Here is a 20,275-nt window from a genome sequence, read left to right as displayed (position 1 = left end):
TTTACAGTCCTAACCTTTGCAACCAATCCTTTTAACTTCTTTTTAACCATTTTCCTCATTTTATCATAGTCACCTTTTTGTAAATTAAATGCCCATACAGTAGATATCTTTTGTGACGTTACTCCCGGTGTCTGCTCAAATTTGATCACGTTATGATCACTGTTTCCCAGTGGGCCCAACACAGTTAACTCCCATACTATGTCTTGCATTCCACTAAGGACCAAATCTAAAATAGCACCCCCTCTTGTCGGTTCCCAGACCAGTTGCTCCAAGAAGCAGTCATTTATGACATCTAGGAATTTTACCTCCCTAGCAATCCCCGGTGTAACATTTAACCAGTCAATGTTGGGGTAATTTAAATCACTATATAATTCAATAGAGCATAATTCAATTATCAAAGAAAAAGCAAAAATTATGCTTGACACAGTAATGATCACTCCACTGACCACTATGTAGTACAATATAGGGTGAGAGAGAAACGCAGTATTTTGCACTAAGCTAAACACAGCTTATAAATATGTGGAGAAAAAAGCCTCAGTTAATGCTTCATGGGCTCAAAATGGGTATTGGGTATGGAAGAAACAAGCAGCAGCATTGTACCTGAATGAAAATACACTTCTCCCTCCGAATCCACGGTTTCAGTATCTACGGATTCGATTATTCTCAAATTTTTATTAAAAAAATAAAGCTGCATTCCGGACCTTCCCCACCTCCCTCACACCTTCCCCCCCAGCACCCCGGACCTTACCTGGTGGTCTAGCGGGCTTTCGGGGCAGGAGCGATCTTCCTACGTTCTTGCCCCGTGCAGATCACTCATAGGAAATGACTGCCATGAGCTCCCGTCGTAGTCTCGAGAGAGTGGTCAGTGGAGTGATCATTACTGTGTCAAGCATAATTTTTGCTTTTTCTTTGGTAATTGAAATCATCCATTATTCTAGTATTGCCCATTCTCCAGCTTTCCTAATCTCTGAAAACATTTCTTCATCTGTCTGCTCATTTTGTCCCGGGGGACGGTAGTATAACCCAACCTTTATATTCCTTCCCTTCACACATGGAATTTCTATCCATAAGGATTCTATTTGCTATTATGTCATACAGAATGTTTATTTTATTTGATTCAATTCCCTCTTTAACATATAGTGCAACCCCCCTCCATTTTGATCCGCTCTATCCTTGTGATATAATTTGTACCCAGGTAACACAGGGTCCCATTGATTGTCCTCCTTCATTCAGTGCTATATACTCTAACTCTCCTATTTTATTTTTTTAGGCTTCTAGCATTTGCATACAGACACTTCAAATTGTGTCTCTATAATATAGAGCGTAGGCAGATGCATACAGAAATCCTAATCAGTGCCAATTAAGTTCCAATTAATGTCAATAATTGATGGTTTGTACCCAATGGACTAACTAATTTGTGTACTCCGGGCTATGTACCCACACTTTATTACGCACTTTAGGTAACCTATATAGAATCTAGGGTGGGGGAATTCCTCACATGGTAATCTTTAAAAAGGGCCATGTGTTAATGGCAATATTAGTGCATTGTCATTAATACAAAATAAATAAATCAGCCATTTAGGGCTGTAGTAAAAATGTCCTTAGCACATGGGAAAGACCCATGTAAAGGTCCATTAAGATCACTTTTTGACGCAGCTTAGTTAAAGGACCCCATAGTGCAGGGATCAGCAACCTGCAGCTCGCGAGCCACATGCGGCTCTTTCGCCACGTGGATGCGGCTCAGAACAGTGCTTCTGACAACCTCACACTGTTCAAGATTCTTCTTATTTTTTCACATCTTCCAGAATGACGCTGCTGCTTCCGACGTGGTACGCTCGGCTGAGGCGCGCGCTTTTGGCTGTGCCGGTCCTCTGCCCCCCTCTTAAGTCAATTCCTGTTCTGGGGCAGAGGACCGGCACAGCCAACAGCGCACGTCTCAGCAGCGCGGTATCGCGTTGAAAGCAGCAGCGTCTTACTGGAAGATGTGAAAAATAAGAGGGATCTTGAACAGTGTGAGATGTGGTTCAGAGTGTTGCAACTAAGAAACCAGTGATAGTTTTGTGCATCGGAAGCTAAAACTTTTTTTTTAGGCTTTTAAATAATTGTTTTTTTAATGTGATGTTCAGTGATTGTTTAACTTGCTTGGAGTGTGCTGTGGTCAAATCATGCAGAGTTTTAAGACAATATCAAGATGCCATTGTAACAAAAGAAGTTTTGGGTTGCAAAATCCTGATGGAGACCTGAAGAGGAGCACCTCAGGAAGTACTGAGGACTTAAATCATTCTTCATTTCATCTCCCCTTCCTAAAGCTTTTACTTCACTCTTAGTGATATCCTGTGCCAGGCTGTAGGTTGGTTTAGTCAAGCATTTTACTTTACAGACCTGTCTGGAATGCTCCCCCCCCCTCTATTCATAATATCCCCTCTCCTAATCTGACCTGCGGTTAAAAATAGACAATTTTTACCTGGGGTGAGGTGCTGTAAAACTCCGGGAGCATCTCTGGACCCATTCGTGGCAATGGATCTGACGTTCACGCCAGATCCGTGGATTTCGTGGCCATTCCAGGCCGCTTGAGGAGAAAGAAGGGCTGGGAAGAGTAAAACGGAGGTTTCCTGAGCCATTGGAGGCTTCTTCTGGGTTGGGAAGAGCAGATAAGAAAGGCCCCAGCTCTGCCTGAGCTTGGGACCGGATTGGGCAACATCCGCTGACATCATCATATCTCAAAACTACCCATTGCGGCTCTTTGTAAATCTTGGGTCAAACATTTAGGATAAAATGGCTCTTTGCTTTAAAAAGGTTGCTGACCCCTGCCATAGTGCATTAGCCCCCAAATCCTAAAAATAAAAAGTGATAGCATTCCAGTCTGAAAATGAACAAAAAAAAATCAGCTTCCCACTAAACCGTGTTTTTGTTTATAATTAACTTCTTACAATTTCAGAGGGTATAATTAGTGTACATATCATTAGCCCAGTGGCATTTTCTTTTTGGGAAGTTTTCAAAAAAGCATGATTTTTTTCCTCCTAGATTTTCACACTAATCTGCACATCTGTGCATGACAGACTATAATTTATGTCAACAGTATTAAAAAGCAATCTTGTTGACTAATGAGAGCTCTTAATTTGATGGTATGCAGTTGTTTGGATTTATATACTGTGGATGTGTTTCGATTTGAATGATTTATGTGCAAGTATACAGTTCATCTCACCAGTTTAAGATCATCTTGTCATAGCAACATATACTTGTTTCTAACTGCTGAAAACCAGAGGGATAAATCAGAAGTTTTTTTAATTAAAGTGACCAGAAGCTAATACTATGAGTGTTTTGAAGAAATAGGCACAATTTCTAAAGTATCATGGCCCCCTTGAAAGCAAATCTGCAAACAAACCCTTTTTTTTTTTTTTTTTTTACAAAACCGCAATAGCGATTTTTAGCACAGGCCGGAGCGTTGAAATCTCTTTGCTGCTCCTAACACTCATAGAGTTTCTATGAGCGTCGGGAGCAGCGCAGAGCATTCAGTGTGCTGGCGTGCGCACAAAACCGCTATTACGGTTTTGTAAAAGGGGGGATGGGAAAGAATCAATTCTCAACAATCCTTGAATAATACTCAAGCCATTCTATGTAAAGGATTGCTTTTAAGGCAATTACTGAATTTGTTTTGAATAAATATATTTTTAAAGATATGTATTTTTAAAGAAGGGGAAAGAATCCCATGAGTACATTTTGTGACTTGATCTGTTTAGCATGTCATTACCATTTATGCATTCTGGGTAAATTTTACACAACATTTATCATGTGTAAAAACAGTTTTACATACAGAAAATGTTTCTATGAGCTAGTACGTGTGCCAATAAAATCCTGTATACTTATAAATGTAAAGACCTCAGATTCTATATACGGTGTTTCGAATTGTGTATACAAATTTGAGCATGTGTCCAATTTGCATGTACAACTTAACTGTTTAATGAGCCAATCAGTGTTGATAATTGACAACTAACAAATTATCAGCACTAATTGGTACTAATTATAATTTACACGCGCCATCAGGTTAGATTATTGCAATGCATTGTACTTGGGGGTGGTGAAAACAAAAAGTAGGGCATTACAGGTTTTGACAAACTCTGCTGCAAGATTGATTGTGGGCGCTTTGCGGCTGGTGCATATTATGCCAATGCTGAAAGAGTTATATTGGCTTCTTGTACAGCAAAGAGTACAACATAAATTGCTATCGATAATACATCAGGGTTTTTATCACAAAGGCCCAGGATGTTTTTGAGATTTGTTGGAGTTATACTGTCCAAGAAGGGAATGAGATTGGCATTGGTAAAAGAGAGAAATGTAGAACATGTTAGGTTTAGAAATTCTATTTTTTTCAGTAGCACGAGTGAAATTCTGGAACTCACTGACAAGTCAGTTACGATTATGTAAACCCAGGGATTTTTTAAAAAAACTTTTAAAGACAGTTATTTGTTAATGCATTCATGTGAACAAAATGACTATTGTTAGTAACTTATAGGACAGCTTTTGTAGAATATATGTTGTATTGTTATTATTTATTTTGTATGTTTTGTAAACTGCCTATAGACTCTAGGCCAGGGGTGGGCAACTCCGGTCCTCAAGGGCAAGAAATCAGTCAGGTTTTCAGGATTTCCCCAATGAATATGCATTGAAAGCAGTGCATGCAAATAGATCTCATGCATATTCATTGGGGAAATCCTGAAAACCCAACTGAATTCCAGCTCTCGAGGACCGGAGTTGCCCGCCCCTGCTCTAGGCGGTATATAAATTGTTAAATAAATAAATATTTTTAGGCATATACTATAAAGAGGTGCATGTAAATTCTAGTACTTGGTACCAAAAAGAGGATAGGGCCATGGGAGGGGCATGGGTGGATCATGAGCATTCCTACATTTTAGGTGCACATCTATAGAATATGCCTGATATGCACACAACTGAAGTGCAGGCATCTAGACCTGGTTTTTATTGGCAAAACGGCTGTGCCTAAATCTTAGTCATGTGGATGAGCACTACACATGATTCTATAAACTTTACCTAACTTTGAAGGTGGTTTATAGAATCGCCTATGTACATTTAGATGTGTACATTAAAAATATTATAGTATTATGTATATTTTTGTAAAAATCTAGGGTTGAACATTTAAAATATAGACATCTATCCCCCAAGGTTCAGCACTGAGCATTGTTTCCAGACATTCAATGTCAGGTCTTATCCAAACTTCAGTACTGAATATCTGGTTTCCAGGGGAGGTTTCGAATGGCTAACATATAGTTGACTAAGTCAATATTAATGCCCTTAACCGCATAAATCAAACCACTTAAAAGCTAGGACTGCTAATTATGCAGCCCAATTTAAGTGGTTTACTTATGTGGTGAGAGGCTGAATATTGGCGCTTAACCTGAAGCTATCCCAGGAACGCCCACAAGTTATCCACTTTTGAATTTAGCCTTACCAGTCATTTTCAGCAAAGATAACTGGTAAAGTTCCACTGAAAATGACCAGATTATCGCAAACAAGTGATTTAGCCTGTTTGTTTGTTTATCGCCCACCTTTATCCAGGGAGAGTTACAAGTTAACTTATAAAATAAAACGCAACATTTATCGTACAAAATACATCAAGACCAACAGTTAAATTGTTTTGAGTAACGGCTGGCTACTTTTATTTACGTCAAAAGTGAGGTGATACCAAAACAGATCTTCTACCATGTCTATGTTTAAACCTTGTGTTTAAAGGAGGAAAAAAGGCCTCAGACTCCCATCTAACTCTCTCACAGTTAGCTATATAAGTTTCTATTAAGTGGGATATTGTTGATCATTGTTAAAAAAACAAACAAAAAAAAAAAAAAAACCTCCTTATCATATTTGCTATCATAAATGTGCAATTTTTGAAAACAGCATAACTTATCTTAAAGGACCCTTTGACTAATCATATTTTTATTGACCAATCATATAAGTGTGATTCTTATTCATTTGTAAGCCATTCTGAACTGCTGGGTGTGTTGGTATACAAATAAGTTATCATTGTTATTATTTTTAAGATGATGATGGTGACGATGATGTTTTTAAGCCCTGCAAACTAAGAGGCCCCTTTAATAAGTGGTGGCAAGCATTAACATGTTTACTGCCTCTTAAAAACGGTGCTAGTGGCAGACTTTCAGACATTAAGAAAAAAGAGCCCGAGAGCTAGTCTCGACGGGCGACTATAACAGTGGGCTGGATGGCCCAAGTTGGTCGCCTGTGGTGAAACTGCTAAAAAGTTTTGGAGGGAGGTAATAGGGAAAAGTGGGGGAGAGGAGGTAGGTGAGGAGGAAGATGATTTCCCGCCGGATGGCAGGAGGTGATTGGCTGGGAGAAGGGAAGCAGAGCATGATGGGTGGGGGATATAGTCTTCATGCCTCCGAGGAACAGTGTGCTTCCCAGTCCCTCGGAGGCAACTTTCTCTCCCACCCTCCCCTTGTGTTTATCGGATTCACTGGGGAGATTTGGGGTTTTAGGGTTGTCGCAGCGGCAGTAATCCCGAGCTTCAAGGTTTTGGCTCATCGAAAGATGAGCGGGTATTTGGTAGTCAGCTCTGTTGAGTGGCGATGAAGAGGGTCAGGTGACCCTAAAAAGGGGGGGCATGGAAGTTAATGCCTGCCCCCTAGGCCATCAGGGGATGAGCAGTTAATGTAATGTAATTTATTTCTTATATACCGCTAAACTCCGTTAGGATTCTAAGCGGTTTACAGAAAAATAGACAATAGGGTGCATTAAAATTATAAGTAAAATAGGTACTTAGATATTCCCTTACTGTCCCGAAGGCTCACAATCTAACTAAAGTACCTAGAAAAATGACAATTAGTAGAGTGATGAAAAAATAAAATAGAGATAGATGAGAAAAAATAAGAAAATAAACATTCTAATAAGACTACAATGGTCTAAAGGACTTTGAAAGGTTGAAAAAAGAGGGGAGATAGGAAATAGAAGCAGAAGGGAGAACCGTTGAAACTATAGAATTCTTGGGAAATTTAAATGAAATTTAAATAATAAAATAGGAAACAAAAACAAAGTGGCAAATCAATGAATGAGATTTAAAAATAAAATATCATAAACTAAAAAGAAAGTGAAAAAATAAAACAAACAGTCAAGACTGAAGTCCAGCTTGAAATGACTTCACTGCTTTGGCTGCGAAACTTCTCCAGATGTCAACCGATCCTTGTCAGCAAACCGGAAGCCTCAAATCCAGTGTCTCTGGTCATCAACTCGTCTAAGACATTCCCTCTCTCCTCCTGCATGTCAAATTCGCTGAATCTGTCTCCTTTTAGGACAGGCACCGCTCGCATCTCTCTGACCATTTGCGGCGCCAACCATGGCCTCCCCCTCGTGGTGGCGGTGGTGGTCATGGGGTTCGCTCCTCATCATGGCCGAAGCTAGCGGCTGCAGTGCCTTCTCTAAATCGATGCTGCTCAGCAGAACCAGGCTGGCATCAGGGCCGGGTGCCTCTAGCGGCGGGCGAGAACTGGGTTGGCTGCCGGCTTCTCGGCGACAGGGGTGATGGCGATGATGGGATGGAGGGGCTGAGTGAGCGATTGCGCCGGAGGCATCTCCTTGCATGCATACTTCAGCTCCAACTCGGCAATCCTCACCGACGCGACCTGCCCCAACAATGCCAACAATGATAAAAACATCACAAATGCCGTGCCGTCCATTGCAGCACTCGAAGGGTAATGACGGTTGGGTGCCGCCTCCCCCTTGGTGGAGTCCACTCCGCTGGGATCGTTGGCAACTGACATGTCCTCTCCTCTCTCTACTGCCAAGCCCGGCGTGCCGAGCCGTGCATCCCGGGTCTCCCCGACTGTCCTCGCTGGATCCACTGTGAGCACCCCAATGCCGATCTCCAACCCCAACCACTAGAGAAGACCCCCAAGACCGCTTCATGTAGGCCAAACCGTGAAGAAAAGATAGAAGACTCCAAATTTAAAAACAAGATCAATAAAAATGAAAAAATTTAGAAAAAAATATTACAGTAGTGTAAATGTAGATAATAAAACCAAATTAAATAACAAAAGAAACATAAAACATAAACAAAGAAAATGGCGGGAGATACTATAACAGTAAAAAAAAAAATAAAAAAAAAAATTAGGGAAAATGAGCTCAGGTGAGCGAATCTGCATGGGTGCAGGTGGCATTGAATAGGACATGGAGGCCCATGCCACCCCCTAGGCTCTTGCTGATGTGGCGGAGTCAGGGGCATATAATTTTGAGTGCTTGTCAAATTGCAATATTTTGTAGCTCAGGAGATGAAGCAATTATTGATTGCTTATTGGTTGTCCCCAATAAACAAAGCTGCGGCCTGTTTTTACCATCAATAAAGTGTCTGTGGTTTATTTATTGTCCACATTATTGCTGTGGTTAGATGAACTTGGGTAAGCAAGTACAGCGAAAGGATTTGTGATGAGGGGTGTGAGGGGCGACCTTGGCCATTCTAGATCCATATCTTATGGCTTTGGCAGTCTCTTCCCACACATTCAATCATACATTTGATATTTTAGTTTGGGGGTGGAGATTAGGCATGCCCTGCACTAAACGATTAGCATATTGGGAATTGGCATGCCCTGACTGATTAGCACAAGATTAATGCAGGAGCCCTTAATGTCTTCTAAATAGGTGATGTTGAGGGTTCATGTGCAAATGGCCATGCACTATGGTATTGTCGGCCATTTTAGATCCATGTTAAAAAGTGGCCTCAGTGCATATGAAACCCATACACTAAGGGCTCCCTTTATGCTGCTAGAACTAACGCCAGCTCAATGCTGGCGTTAGCATGGCCGGCAGTTTAGCACGCGCTATTACGCACGTTAAACCGCTAACGCGGCTTCGTAAAAGCAGCACATGCCATTTTTTAGTGCAGCTTTTTAACAGGACCCCTAAATTGAAATGCTGCAACAAACCTGAAGGCAATATTATCTTCACTTCTCTCAATATGCTGAAGTAAATGTGAAATTTCAGTATGGTTTAGCTTACATAACCTTCTTTTTTTTTTTTTACTCATCTTTGCCATCCTTCCTTTATTTTTGGTCATCCCCATTGTAATCCCCAGTCAACAGCACAAATAAATCAATATATTTGCCCTGAAAAATCTTCCTCTGCAACTTCTCACACACTTGGCTATCTAATAGGGTAATGACACACAATGTATAATCCTGCTGAGATACCTTAACCTTAGAAGGAACCTTGGTGCTCAGTACACTATTATCAGATTATGAATCAGACAGTGAGGAGAACTCATAGGAATTTTAAGAGTCTGATACACAAATCTGCAAAGGACTTAGCCCCTCCTCATAACTATGTTTTTTCCCCGCTCAACTTATGTGCTAGCTGCTTGCCCTCACCAGCCCATGCACTTAGATCCTGATGCAAGGCCCTCTTCCCATTCTCCCAATTGATCCAGCAGCCAAACACTCTCCCTCTGACTCACCACTGATCAAGCCATCCACTGTGCTGTCAGACTGCTCACCATCTACTGACCCATGCCTTTCCAAGACTCCAGGTATTATTACCTGTAATAGTATTGAAGAAAATACTTTCCTATTTGAGGCATATTGATTCTGCCAAGGTCCAGATCTAGCCTTCCTTGCCTGAGATGTCCCTTTCCCTGATCATTCTCTCCCCCCACATTGCCAACATTTCCTCTGCCTTTGACTGAACTACAATCCTCATGATGTTCCACAAAATAGTCTAATGGGCAGGTAGTCTGCAGGTTCCAACCCCTTGATTGAATTACCTGCTTTTCACCACCTTTAGGTTCTATGCCTCTCAATGGACAGAAAATAAGGTGATACTGTTTTACTGGGAACACATTTTTAACCATCATTCAAAGACAGCAACACTAGCAAATGCATAGTGAAAGATACTTTACATTTCTTTTCATTTTATCATTGCTGTTGCTGTACTGACAAGTGCTAGAAACAGCAACAGTGGCAGAGGTGTGGAAGGTTGTGGTTTGGGCTGGGGAGACTTAATATCCCAAAGCCTCATCCTGAACACCTATCTGTACGAGGTCTCTTTTTCTACAAAGACAACATGTGCAAACTTGAACTTTATAATTTGCTTTTTAGTTCAGTTAAAGGCAATTGTTAAATTACATGATAACCGGAATAGAACTAGCAAATTGCAACATATCTACTCATACGTTGTCTGTTGGATAGTCCATCCATGCACAGTACGGCACTCAGCCTTTAGTCATGTGGCAGACACAAGGTCAGAAACATGGATGCTCCATTGCAAGACTGTACCATCGATGAACAACATGCAGAAATGTGCTTTCTTTGGGCAGAGAGAGTGAAACCTCTGGAAATTCACCATCGGATCTTGACTCAGTATGGACATAGCACCATGGATCAACAAAAGATTTATGAGTTGGTAAAAAGTTTTAAAGCATGAAGAACAGGTGTAACCAACGAAGGTTGCTCTGGTCGCCCATCAAAAGCACATTGACAAGGTGGATCCCTTGATTAGAGAAGACTGACAAATAATGGTGTCTCAATTGGCTGCAAATTTAGATATTAGCTTTGGATCTGCATTTGCCATAATGCATGATGACTTGGGATACAGGAAAGTCTGCAAACGATGTGTTCCCAAGCAGCTTACTGATCTGCACAATCAACAGCATGTGGAAGTTGTGGCCCAGTTCCTGAGACACTATGAAGAAGATCTGAGTATTCTGAAGAGAATTGTCACCGGCGACGAGACATGGGTGCATCACTTTGACCCAGAGAGTAAACAACAAAGCATAATGAAGTAAAGGTGCTCACCTGGCTTCGGGAGCAGCTGAAAAACTTCTCTGAAGGCATGCAGAAGCGCAATATGTTCAGTTGCTCACAGTTACTTCTAATAAATCCATTAGGGGAGAGTGTGGTGCAGTGGTTAAAAAGCTAAAGTCTCAGCACCCTGAGGTTGTGGGTTCAAATCCATGCTGCTCCTTGTGACCCTGAGCAAGTCACTTAATCCCCCCATTGCCCCAGGTACATTAGATAGATTGTGATCAGGACAGACAGGGAAAAATGCTTGAGTACCTGAATAAATTCATGTAAACCATTCTGAGCTCTCCTGGGAGAACGGTATAGAAAATTGAATAATTAAATTAAAAATGTATTTTGCCTTCACTTTTTGATTTAACCTTGTATGTGGCTCCAGAAAAAAAGATGGATTGAGACATCCGGATTTTTCTTCCATTGCTTTCAACTAAAGTGAAATCCAGATGTCTCAATCCATCCTCCTTTTTCTGGAGCCATATGATAACCCTAAGTATATGAAAACAATACACAAATAAAAATACAACAAAAACAGCATGTCACACCTTGAACTAAAGGAGCCTTTTTTCTGGGGTATATGCCTGCCTGCTTTCACAGTCTGTAAATATAAGTGGATCTGACAAAAACCCTACCCATTTCAGTATCCTGTCCTGAAAAGTTGGTGTACATTGATTTCCAATCAAAAAAATGTTTTACGGAGACAATTCCATATATTAACATGTACACATACGTGCACAACACAAATCGCGTGACCTATTTTTTTCTTGATTGTAAATTAGTAAGATAAGATAAAATTACTAACCTGCAAGATATTCTATGTGCTAGTTGCCATGTTTGTGCAAATGTTTATTATTCATGTAAATTAGCTGGGTAATAAATGTTACAAGAAATTTTGCACTCAGGACAGCCAAGAAAAGATGACTAATCAAAGCTATTTAAAGCAATGTCACTGTCTTTGAGAAAGTTTCTGTTTTGCAAGAACAGATATGTGAAACTATTGAATCACTTTGGTTTTGAAAAATGTCATAAGTTAATGATCTGTTTGTGAAGTTTAGCATCACAGCAGTTCATTATTTCCTGTAAAGCAGACTAGATGTTCCACAATGGGCAATATATCAAGTATTAAATAAACATGGAAACTATATGCAAAAGTATATGCAAAAGTTACTACTAAGGAAGGAAGAATGCAAGGAAAAATGTACAAAACACTGAAATCTTTGCATTTTTCTGCATTAAAATTCATGGCCTGTTACATCTGCCTCAAAAAATGTCAATGATTGTTATTTATGTTTCTGTACCATTAACTCATATGAACTGTAACTTATCTCCTTTTAGGCTGCCTGGACAGTAGCAGTATTTCTGAATGCAAGGCTGTAACTGATGGTTTCCAGGGATGTATGCGAATGATTTTGATTGGTAATAAAGCAGTAGATCTTATTGCAGTACAGCAAAGGCTCGTTGGAAATTTCAGTGACCTACAGATAGATCTGTGTGGCATTACAGACAGGTAAGAACTACATGAACGCTGGATGTTTTCTCTTTTCATTAAATAATCTACAATTATGAAATATAAGGGCCTTTTTACTAAATCACAGTTAACCCACAAAGTAGGATGTGCTGTTAGTATATGATCAGTCTTTCAGTTTACACAGTGGCTTTGATATTTAGCATGAACTAATTTCTGTACCTTGCGGTTATTGTCTCAGCATTTTTCTTTATTAACTGTATGGGGCAGATTCTGAGAATACCCACTCTCCCTCCTCTCATAACATAGAGGATTTAAAAAGCCCACATGGGCTAACTGCAAAACCTTAGCATTTTATAGTAAAAGAGTTGCATAGTATTCTTTTGGTTTGTTTTCAATCTAAGTGTAAGATATACTAAAGTCCCCCTTTACTGAAGTGAATTAAAGTTAACATGGCAATATAATAATTTATTCTTTTACTAACAAGGTTCAGGGTTATATAGCATTTATTTGATAAGTCTAGAGTAAAAACATCAAAGCAGTTTACAAGTAATAGCAAAAACAGTAAGAAAACAAAAATAAATGTATTAAAAAACCACACCCCAAAACCAACAAGACAGTAGTTTATTGTGGTCCATCAAACCCCAGTAGAAGGATAGCACTTCCCCATGAGTTAGCCAAGATAAATATGAAAAGCAACCTGAAATAAATACATTTCTCAACAAAGTTTTAAATGTAGCTAAAGAAACCTCTATCCTCAATGTTAAAGGAAGAGAATTACAAATGTGAGCACAACCAATTTATACATCATTTTAAAGGGACATCTAATCTAGTCTTCTATTTCTGTGTCGCTCATACCTAGGTAGGCTCAAGTCGACTTATAGAGAGGGGGAGGGGAGGGAGAAGAGGAGAGGAGAGTAGGGGGGGAGAGAGAGGGTGAAGGGTAAAGGGGAGGATACAGGTGATTAAATGTCAAATAGCTGAGTTTTCAATTTCTTCCAGAATATGGTGTGGTTAGGTTCCGTTCTGATCATTTCAGTAAGGTCATTCCAAGTTTTTACACCAAGAAAGGTGAACATGGAGTGGAAAACACGTTTATATTGAAGATTTTTTGTGGAGGGGAGATTTAGAAGTATTCTGCTGAGGGTTCTGCAGGAGGTAGACCATACTTTGGAGAAGAGTTGGATGAGAGGAGCTACGGAGTTTCCATAAAGTATACGGTGAATGATGCATGAAGTTATGAAGGTTATTCATGATGGGATGGGTAGCCAGTTAAGGCTGTAATCGAGTCATATTTTCTCAGGTTGAAGATTAATCTGACAGTTGTGTTCTGGATGAGTTGCATTTTGTGGATTAAAGTGGTATTGAGTCCTATGTGGATGGAGTTGCAGTAGTCTAGTTGTGGTAGTATTATTAGTTGTATAATTAAGGCAAAGTGGTGCTGGTGAAAGTATGGTCTGATTAATCTTAGTTGTCTCAAGGTATAGAGGGATTTATTTTGGAGACTGGAGACGTTTTCTAAAAAAATGCTTCCCAGGCAAGCTGCCTATATTGAAGGTGCCTCTGGGAGCCTAGGGAGGCTTGCAAGCCCGCCTAAGCTTGCCTAAGGCTAGGCGGTAGCCTTAGGCGGCCCCACACATCTCCCTAGTAGAGCAGGAAATGCTTATAATGTAGGCTAGCAAAATGCTGGCCTACATTGTAAGTAGACATGGCCACTATACATAATTGTGGCAAGGGATTACCAGTCTCCCCTCCCTCCCATCCTCCTAAACGAATGAGGCAGAAGGGATGCCCAATCCCTCCTACTGAAAGATGCCCCTGATAATCACCAGCATGAAGGTGTTCAACCCTTTGTGCCGGTAGCCCCTCCCCCAAAGATTGCCGGTAGGAGGGTACCCAAACCCTCCTGCCAGACCCCCCCCCAACAAAATCCCCCAACCCCCCATCGGAGGAACCTTAGATGCCTGGGCTAATCAAGTCCTAGGCTCCTGTGGGTTGGGCAGGGGAGGGGTGGGCGTGCCTCATTTAGACAGAGGCAGACCTGCCGGCCTGCCAACTTGCTGATAAGCCAGGGGGGTTCTGGGATGGGGGTTTCGTTGGGGAGGGGGACCGGAAAGGGGGCTGTGATACTTTCATAGACTGAAAAGGAAGATTATTTTGGAAAATCTCACTATTCTAACTCACCAGCACCAGCACCACCAGGAGCAAAGGTTGTGATATGGAGCCATTTTACATGACATAGCTGATGAGGCACGAGAAAGGAATATTGAATCATTGATGGGATTGCAGGAAGATCCTGATACTTGCATTCCAGAACAGATATTTTTTTTTAGTCAAAGTAACATAGGTTGTGGGATCATACCAATGAATCTTCTTTTAAGCCTGGGTGGAGGGATGGGATTGGGAGGATTTTCCCAGATATTCCATTTTTCAATCTAAGCAGATACACTTTAGGCAGGAAAAAAAGACAACTTAAAGAGGTGTAGAAATATTTATGTAGTACCAGGAATTTAATGCAAATCATGCTGCTAATTTTGATGTGCATGTATTTACCCTATAGCAGTGATGGCTAACCTTTTTGAGCCTGAGTGCCCAAACTGCCGCACAAAACCAAAGAATTTCCTCAAAGTGCCAGCACGTCAATTAAACCTTAATAACAAGATTTTAATATCTAAAAACTCTTTATAAAGTTGCCTGAACTATGTAACATCATTTTTAAAGGTTGGAATCTTTGTATTGTCAGAGAATCAATTTGATTCGCAATCCTTTGGTTTTCATTTCAATTTATTGGCAATTTATAATGTTTTAATGATTTCATTCAATTTCATGAATTTAGGAAGAATTTGATTCAGTTACACAATATATTTTAAATGTATTATTCACATAACATGTCAAATGTATCCTGAGTAAAAAAAAAGATAAACTTCTTAAAACTGTTAACTGTGTCAAGACTCGGTGTGTATTCCCAAAGAGTCTATACATGGTTTTTTTGTAAAATTTACAATCAAATTAGAAAATAGTTAAATCATTACATTTCTAATAATATGATGTAAAGAAAACAAAAGAGCTTTCAATTAAACCAACCGTTTTTATTGAAAATTCCAGATTGGAATACAACAGGGCCATGTAAAGTCCCTTTGTTAAATAACATCTTTAAATAATATTTAAATAACTTAGAAAGTGTCTTAACTGCAAACTGAAAACACTGCTTCATGTAAACATATGCATTGGGCATGCTCTGAAAAAAATTAATGTGATTTTTATTGTTGCATGCATGCTGATAACTTGTCAATCCTTGGCTCATAGTGCGTTGATTTCAGAGCAACACATGCAGCACTCATGTCATCCGTTAATCTGTTTCTAGCATCAGATTTTATATGATTCAAAGCCAAAAACAGCTGCTCACAAGCATAGGATGACCCAAACAAAGTAAGAAGAGCAATCCCAAGTGCTTTCATGGACTTAAAATTGTCTGGCAGAGAATTCCACGCTTTTAGGATTTCATTTTCAGAACTGCTACCATTGATTTCATTTGTCACCCTTTCACACTCAATATGTTCAAGAGCCGCACGCAGGTCATTGAATTTACTTTTCCAGATAGAGCATTCTTGAAATTCCAGTAGCTCCATTTCCAAATTTTGAATATCCAACCACTGTAAGCAGGAAAGATCAAGATCTTCAAATGTGGACTTTTCTGGGGAAGTTATAAATGAAAGGGTTGTCTCCATCTTACGGAACTGAGAAAATCTTTTACTAAAATTCGCCTTTGCTTCGGCTACAATGGTGGAATATGCTTTGTGGATTTCCTGGTGTTTTTTATGACTGTCCACAAATGTTGTAGAATTATCCAAATGTATTTTTAGGTTGGGAAAATATTTTAGCTGTCCACTCTCAAGGTCTTTTTCAAAAACATGCAATTTTCTCTCAAAAGCTTTGATGTCACTAAACATGCTTTCTGCTGTTTTTCCCATGCCTTGTAATTTTTTGTTTAGTACATTAAAGTGGTTAGTAAAATCTGTAAAGAACATGAGGTTGGTAAGCCAGGCCATGTTGGTGAGTTGAGGATAGTCTTCCCCCTTTTCGCTCATAAATAGCCTAACTTCTTCCAAGCAGGCCACAAATCTCTCTAACACTCGTCCTCTGCTCAGCCACCGGACATTATTGTACATCAGTAAAGTGTTATATTGTGCCTGAACCTCATCAAGAAGGGCTTGAAATTGTCGAAAATTAAGAGCACGCGCCATGATGAAGTTCACCATTTTTGTTACATCTTTGAGGACATCGTCAAGTTTTTTGCTGCTTTCTTTGGCGCAGAGAGCCTCTTGATGTATTATGCAGTGAAATTGAATCAGTGGATGTTTTGCTTCCTTAGCAAAGAAATGAATGAATCCTGATGTTGTCCCCACCATGCTAGGTGCTCCATCGCTAGTAACTGAAACCACTTTTTCTGGACTTATGTCTAGTGATGAAAAAGCCTCCATCACAGCATTGTGGATATCTATCCCTTATGTTCTTCCAGGCAAAGACAGCAGTTTTACCAGCTCTTCTCTCATGATGTCACCAGTAGCATAACGCAAAATGAGCGCTAGTCTTGCATGGTTAGTAATATCTGTACTTTCATCCAAGCACATGAAGTAGAAGGGTGCTTTTTGTAAGTCGCAAGTAAGCTGTTGACTAACATCAGCAGCCATTCGCAGAACCCTATCTTTTGCAGTATTTCTGCTTAGCGGCATCTCAGAGATGCGCTGCACAATTTTATCCTTGTTTTGGAAATCATGGAAGAGTGAATTACTCCCAGCCAAAATTGCCTTTTTGATAAAATCTCCATCAGAGAGGGGCTTACCATGTTTTGCCATGCACAGTGAAATTTGAAAGCTGGCAACTGTAAGATGATTAGTTTTTGAAAGATAGTTGCTAAAACTAAGAGACTGGGAATGATATTTCTTTAATTTTCCTACAAGGAACTCTTTTCTTTGAGCTAAACCAAGTTCAGCAACACTGTTATGGTTTGTCTCAAAGTGACGTTTGACACTTGATGTGCGAGACACAACACTTTCATTACACATAATACACAATGCTTTCCCACTGCGTTCAATCACTCCATATGTCTCTGTCCAGGCCTCTTGGAATGGTCTTCCACTATCTGTTTTTGCTTTTTTTGCTGTACTCATTTTCTTTGTTCAAGACTTCAAGTCTACAAAAAGATAAAATTTGTATAATAAAAAAAATCTAATGAAGTGCTGTATACAAATCCGTCCCTATAAAAAAATATGTGATTGGGGAATTTTATTAATTGTAGACATCCGTTTTGGTCAAAAAATATACTGTCCAGGTGAAAACCGGACTTGTGCAACCCTAACCTGGACACCTAGACAAATAGCCAGATAATTTAATAGGTTTTTAAAAAGGAGCCCAGGCAAGTTTATAATTAACATTAGTATTATTGGTCCAATTAAACTTAGGCAGCACAGGTAGGGCAAAGTAGAAGTTTACCTAATAATAAATGATGTAGAATGCAGATTGCGTCTCCTGTTCTCCTCAAGTCTCCCACCAGGGTGGGAGGGCGTGACAGAAGAACGCTCGGTGCTATAGGCGAGTACCTGGGCGGGTTCAGAGGCGGAGGCGGGGAGTGAGACTTTGCTTCTCACAGCCCCGCGGTGGTTCAGGCAGCGCGAGGAACACATTGCCAGGCAGGGCCGGACTGGGACAAAAAATAGGCCCGGGCATTTTAGGTTGAGCGGCCCAATCACATGTCCTCATGCAGGCCCCGCCCATTGAAGTCCAGGGGCAGGGCTAAAATGCAGAAGCACACTTGAGAGGCACGGCCAGCCACTAATAAGTAAAGAGTGCAACAGCCAACACACAAGAAGATGTGACATGGGGAGGGGAGAGAGAGAAGATGGGACATGGAGGGGGGGGGGAGAGAAGATCCATATCCTCACCTCTCTAGCATGGGAGAACTAGGAACTGTTCCTGATTACAGATGTCACATGTGGAGTCACACTACAGCCTCACTGAGTTCCTGTGACAGACTCAGTGTGAAGCTTCTCTTCCTCCCCCCACTTCCCCCTCACACACTGCCTGGCTCATAGGATACTAAGGGGAAGACAGGCAGGCTAAACATCCACTCACAGGACTGCAGCCAGCACAGGAGGATGGGCCGCGGCCCACCGGGACAATGTCCGGTCCTCCCAATGGCCAGTCCGGCCCTGTTGCCAGGTGAGCTGCAAAGCAGACACAGGTACACTCGCCTCCCGCCGCGCCGCATATCTTAATTGCGGACCTTCCCGCGTGCCAGCTGCAAGGCCTTCGCGTGCCACAGTTGGCACGCGTGCCATAGGTTCGCCATCGCTGCCCTATAGTATAGCTTCTCTGTGTTCATGTGTCTTAAGATAGTTCCATTGAGAGGAGAAGTTATCAATATGAGCTACCATTAAGAGGGTTATTTTATTCTTAACCTCAGTTAAGAATAAAATAAAATGGCACAAGATAGTGATAAATAACACATCGTGATGATAGCCCATGTTGATAACTATGCCCCTAATATATTTAAATCCTCATTTAGCATAGGAACTCAGTGCAGGAAATGGGACATCCAGGTTGAGATTAGAGACGGGCAACCTAAAAATCTTTCTTTCATTTTTATACAGCAGGACTAACTGGTTCCTATGTTCAATTCCTGTTTTAAGAGCTTCTAATGAGGTGCTCAGCCTTTTTTAAATATTGAGCCCTATACCCATTATTGTGATTGGAAATCTCACTCTGCATTCTCTCATAAAATCTGTTCACTTTGTTCCTTGGGGTTCCAATGTACAAACAATGTAGTGCACGGAAAGAAATTACAATGGAAATAAAAATGAATACTGATGCGTGGATTCCCTTTCCACTTATCTTTAAAAGAGAAAAAAAGGGTCAATATTAATAAATGGTGTGTTTTAAGAAGACATAAACAATTGTCCAAGCAAGATGCTGCATAATATGTAAATTCTATAATAATAAAGAATGTTTTCTGATTACAAGAAGGATAATTTGTAAACTAAAGTACTATGTTCATGAGCGAGTTTATCTGGAAAAAAAAAAAAAAGGTGGCAAATGAGCTCAGGATGTGTTTGCTCCTGAACATATTACATTGTATTTCTTTAGCTCTTCAGGCACTGTAGTTTTTTTTCTGCCTGATAGAACAAGCATCCAGGGAACATTTAGAATTGAATTAGCGTGTAATAATAAATGGATTCTTGCATTTTGAAAGACGGGACCTTTTAAGAGAAAGGATAATTTTCAGTCTTAGCTTACATAGGTAAAAAGAAGGCAGTAAATACTGGGTCACGAGGGGAGTTATTGCATAAAGTGTGTGCTAACATTTGAATGATGATTATATGAGTATATTATTAGAATAATGGCATATACCTCTGTGACTATGCACATGCATTAGTAAATGAGAAAATCCTACCTAAGTGCTGTTCATATTTATGTGAAGTCCCATTTTAAATAGAGCACTCATAGAAACAGGAGATGTCAATGTCTGCTAGATTTTAGAAAAAAGATCTGCCAAAGTAAAACCTTTTGTAAAATGCATGTACTGATGAGTATATTTTAACTATGGATGGTGGATGCATTCATTTTACAAGTGTCAATAAATAAAATATCAATAGGAACAAAATAGCAACATACAGTACATGTCTAAGTGTTCACACTTACAGGTATATTTTTGGTATTTCAGACAATAGGATGCCTAAGTCCAACTTTGCACATTTCTCACAAAATGTCCAAAGTTGGACTTCCAGCATGGTCCATTTTTGACATCCGCATTTTTTTTTAATCATCTACTTGGACGTCTTGGCCACCAGGATATCCAACGAGATGTTCAGCCTCAGGGCATCTAACTTTATTCCCCATTTTCGACCACAATACCATCCAATTTGAAAATGTCCAAATGAAGCCCATTTGGGCATGGGATGGGCTAGCTTTCTAGTGGACTGGCCACACAGTCATGCCAACAGAA

General features: G+C 40.2%; 1 protein-coding gene across 1 annotated transcript in view; it reads left to right on the top strand.

The window, feature by feature from the left end:
* Nucleotides 1-20,275, top strand: part of CNTNAP4 (contactin associated protein family member 4) — a 503,646-nt gene that overhangs the window by 284,315 nt on the left and 199,056 nt on the right. The window contains exon 10 of the mRNA XM_033962929.1: nt 12,144-12,315. Coding sequence (XP_033818820.1) covers nt 12,144-12,315 — 172 coding nt within the window. The remainder of the gene's footprint in view (nt 1-12,143; nt 12,316-20,275) is intronic.

This window comes from Geotrypetes seraphini, chromosome 1 (assembly GCF_902459505.1).
Source record: "Geotrypetes seraphini chromosome 1, aGeoSer1.1, whole genome shotgun sequence".
NCBI classification, from domain to species: Eukaryota; Metazoa; Chordata; class Amphibia; order Gymnophiona; family Dermophiidae; genus Geotrypetes; species Geotrypetes seraphini.
This window is presented reverse-complemented; position numbering and strand designations above follow the sequence as displayed.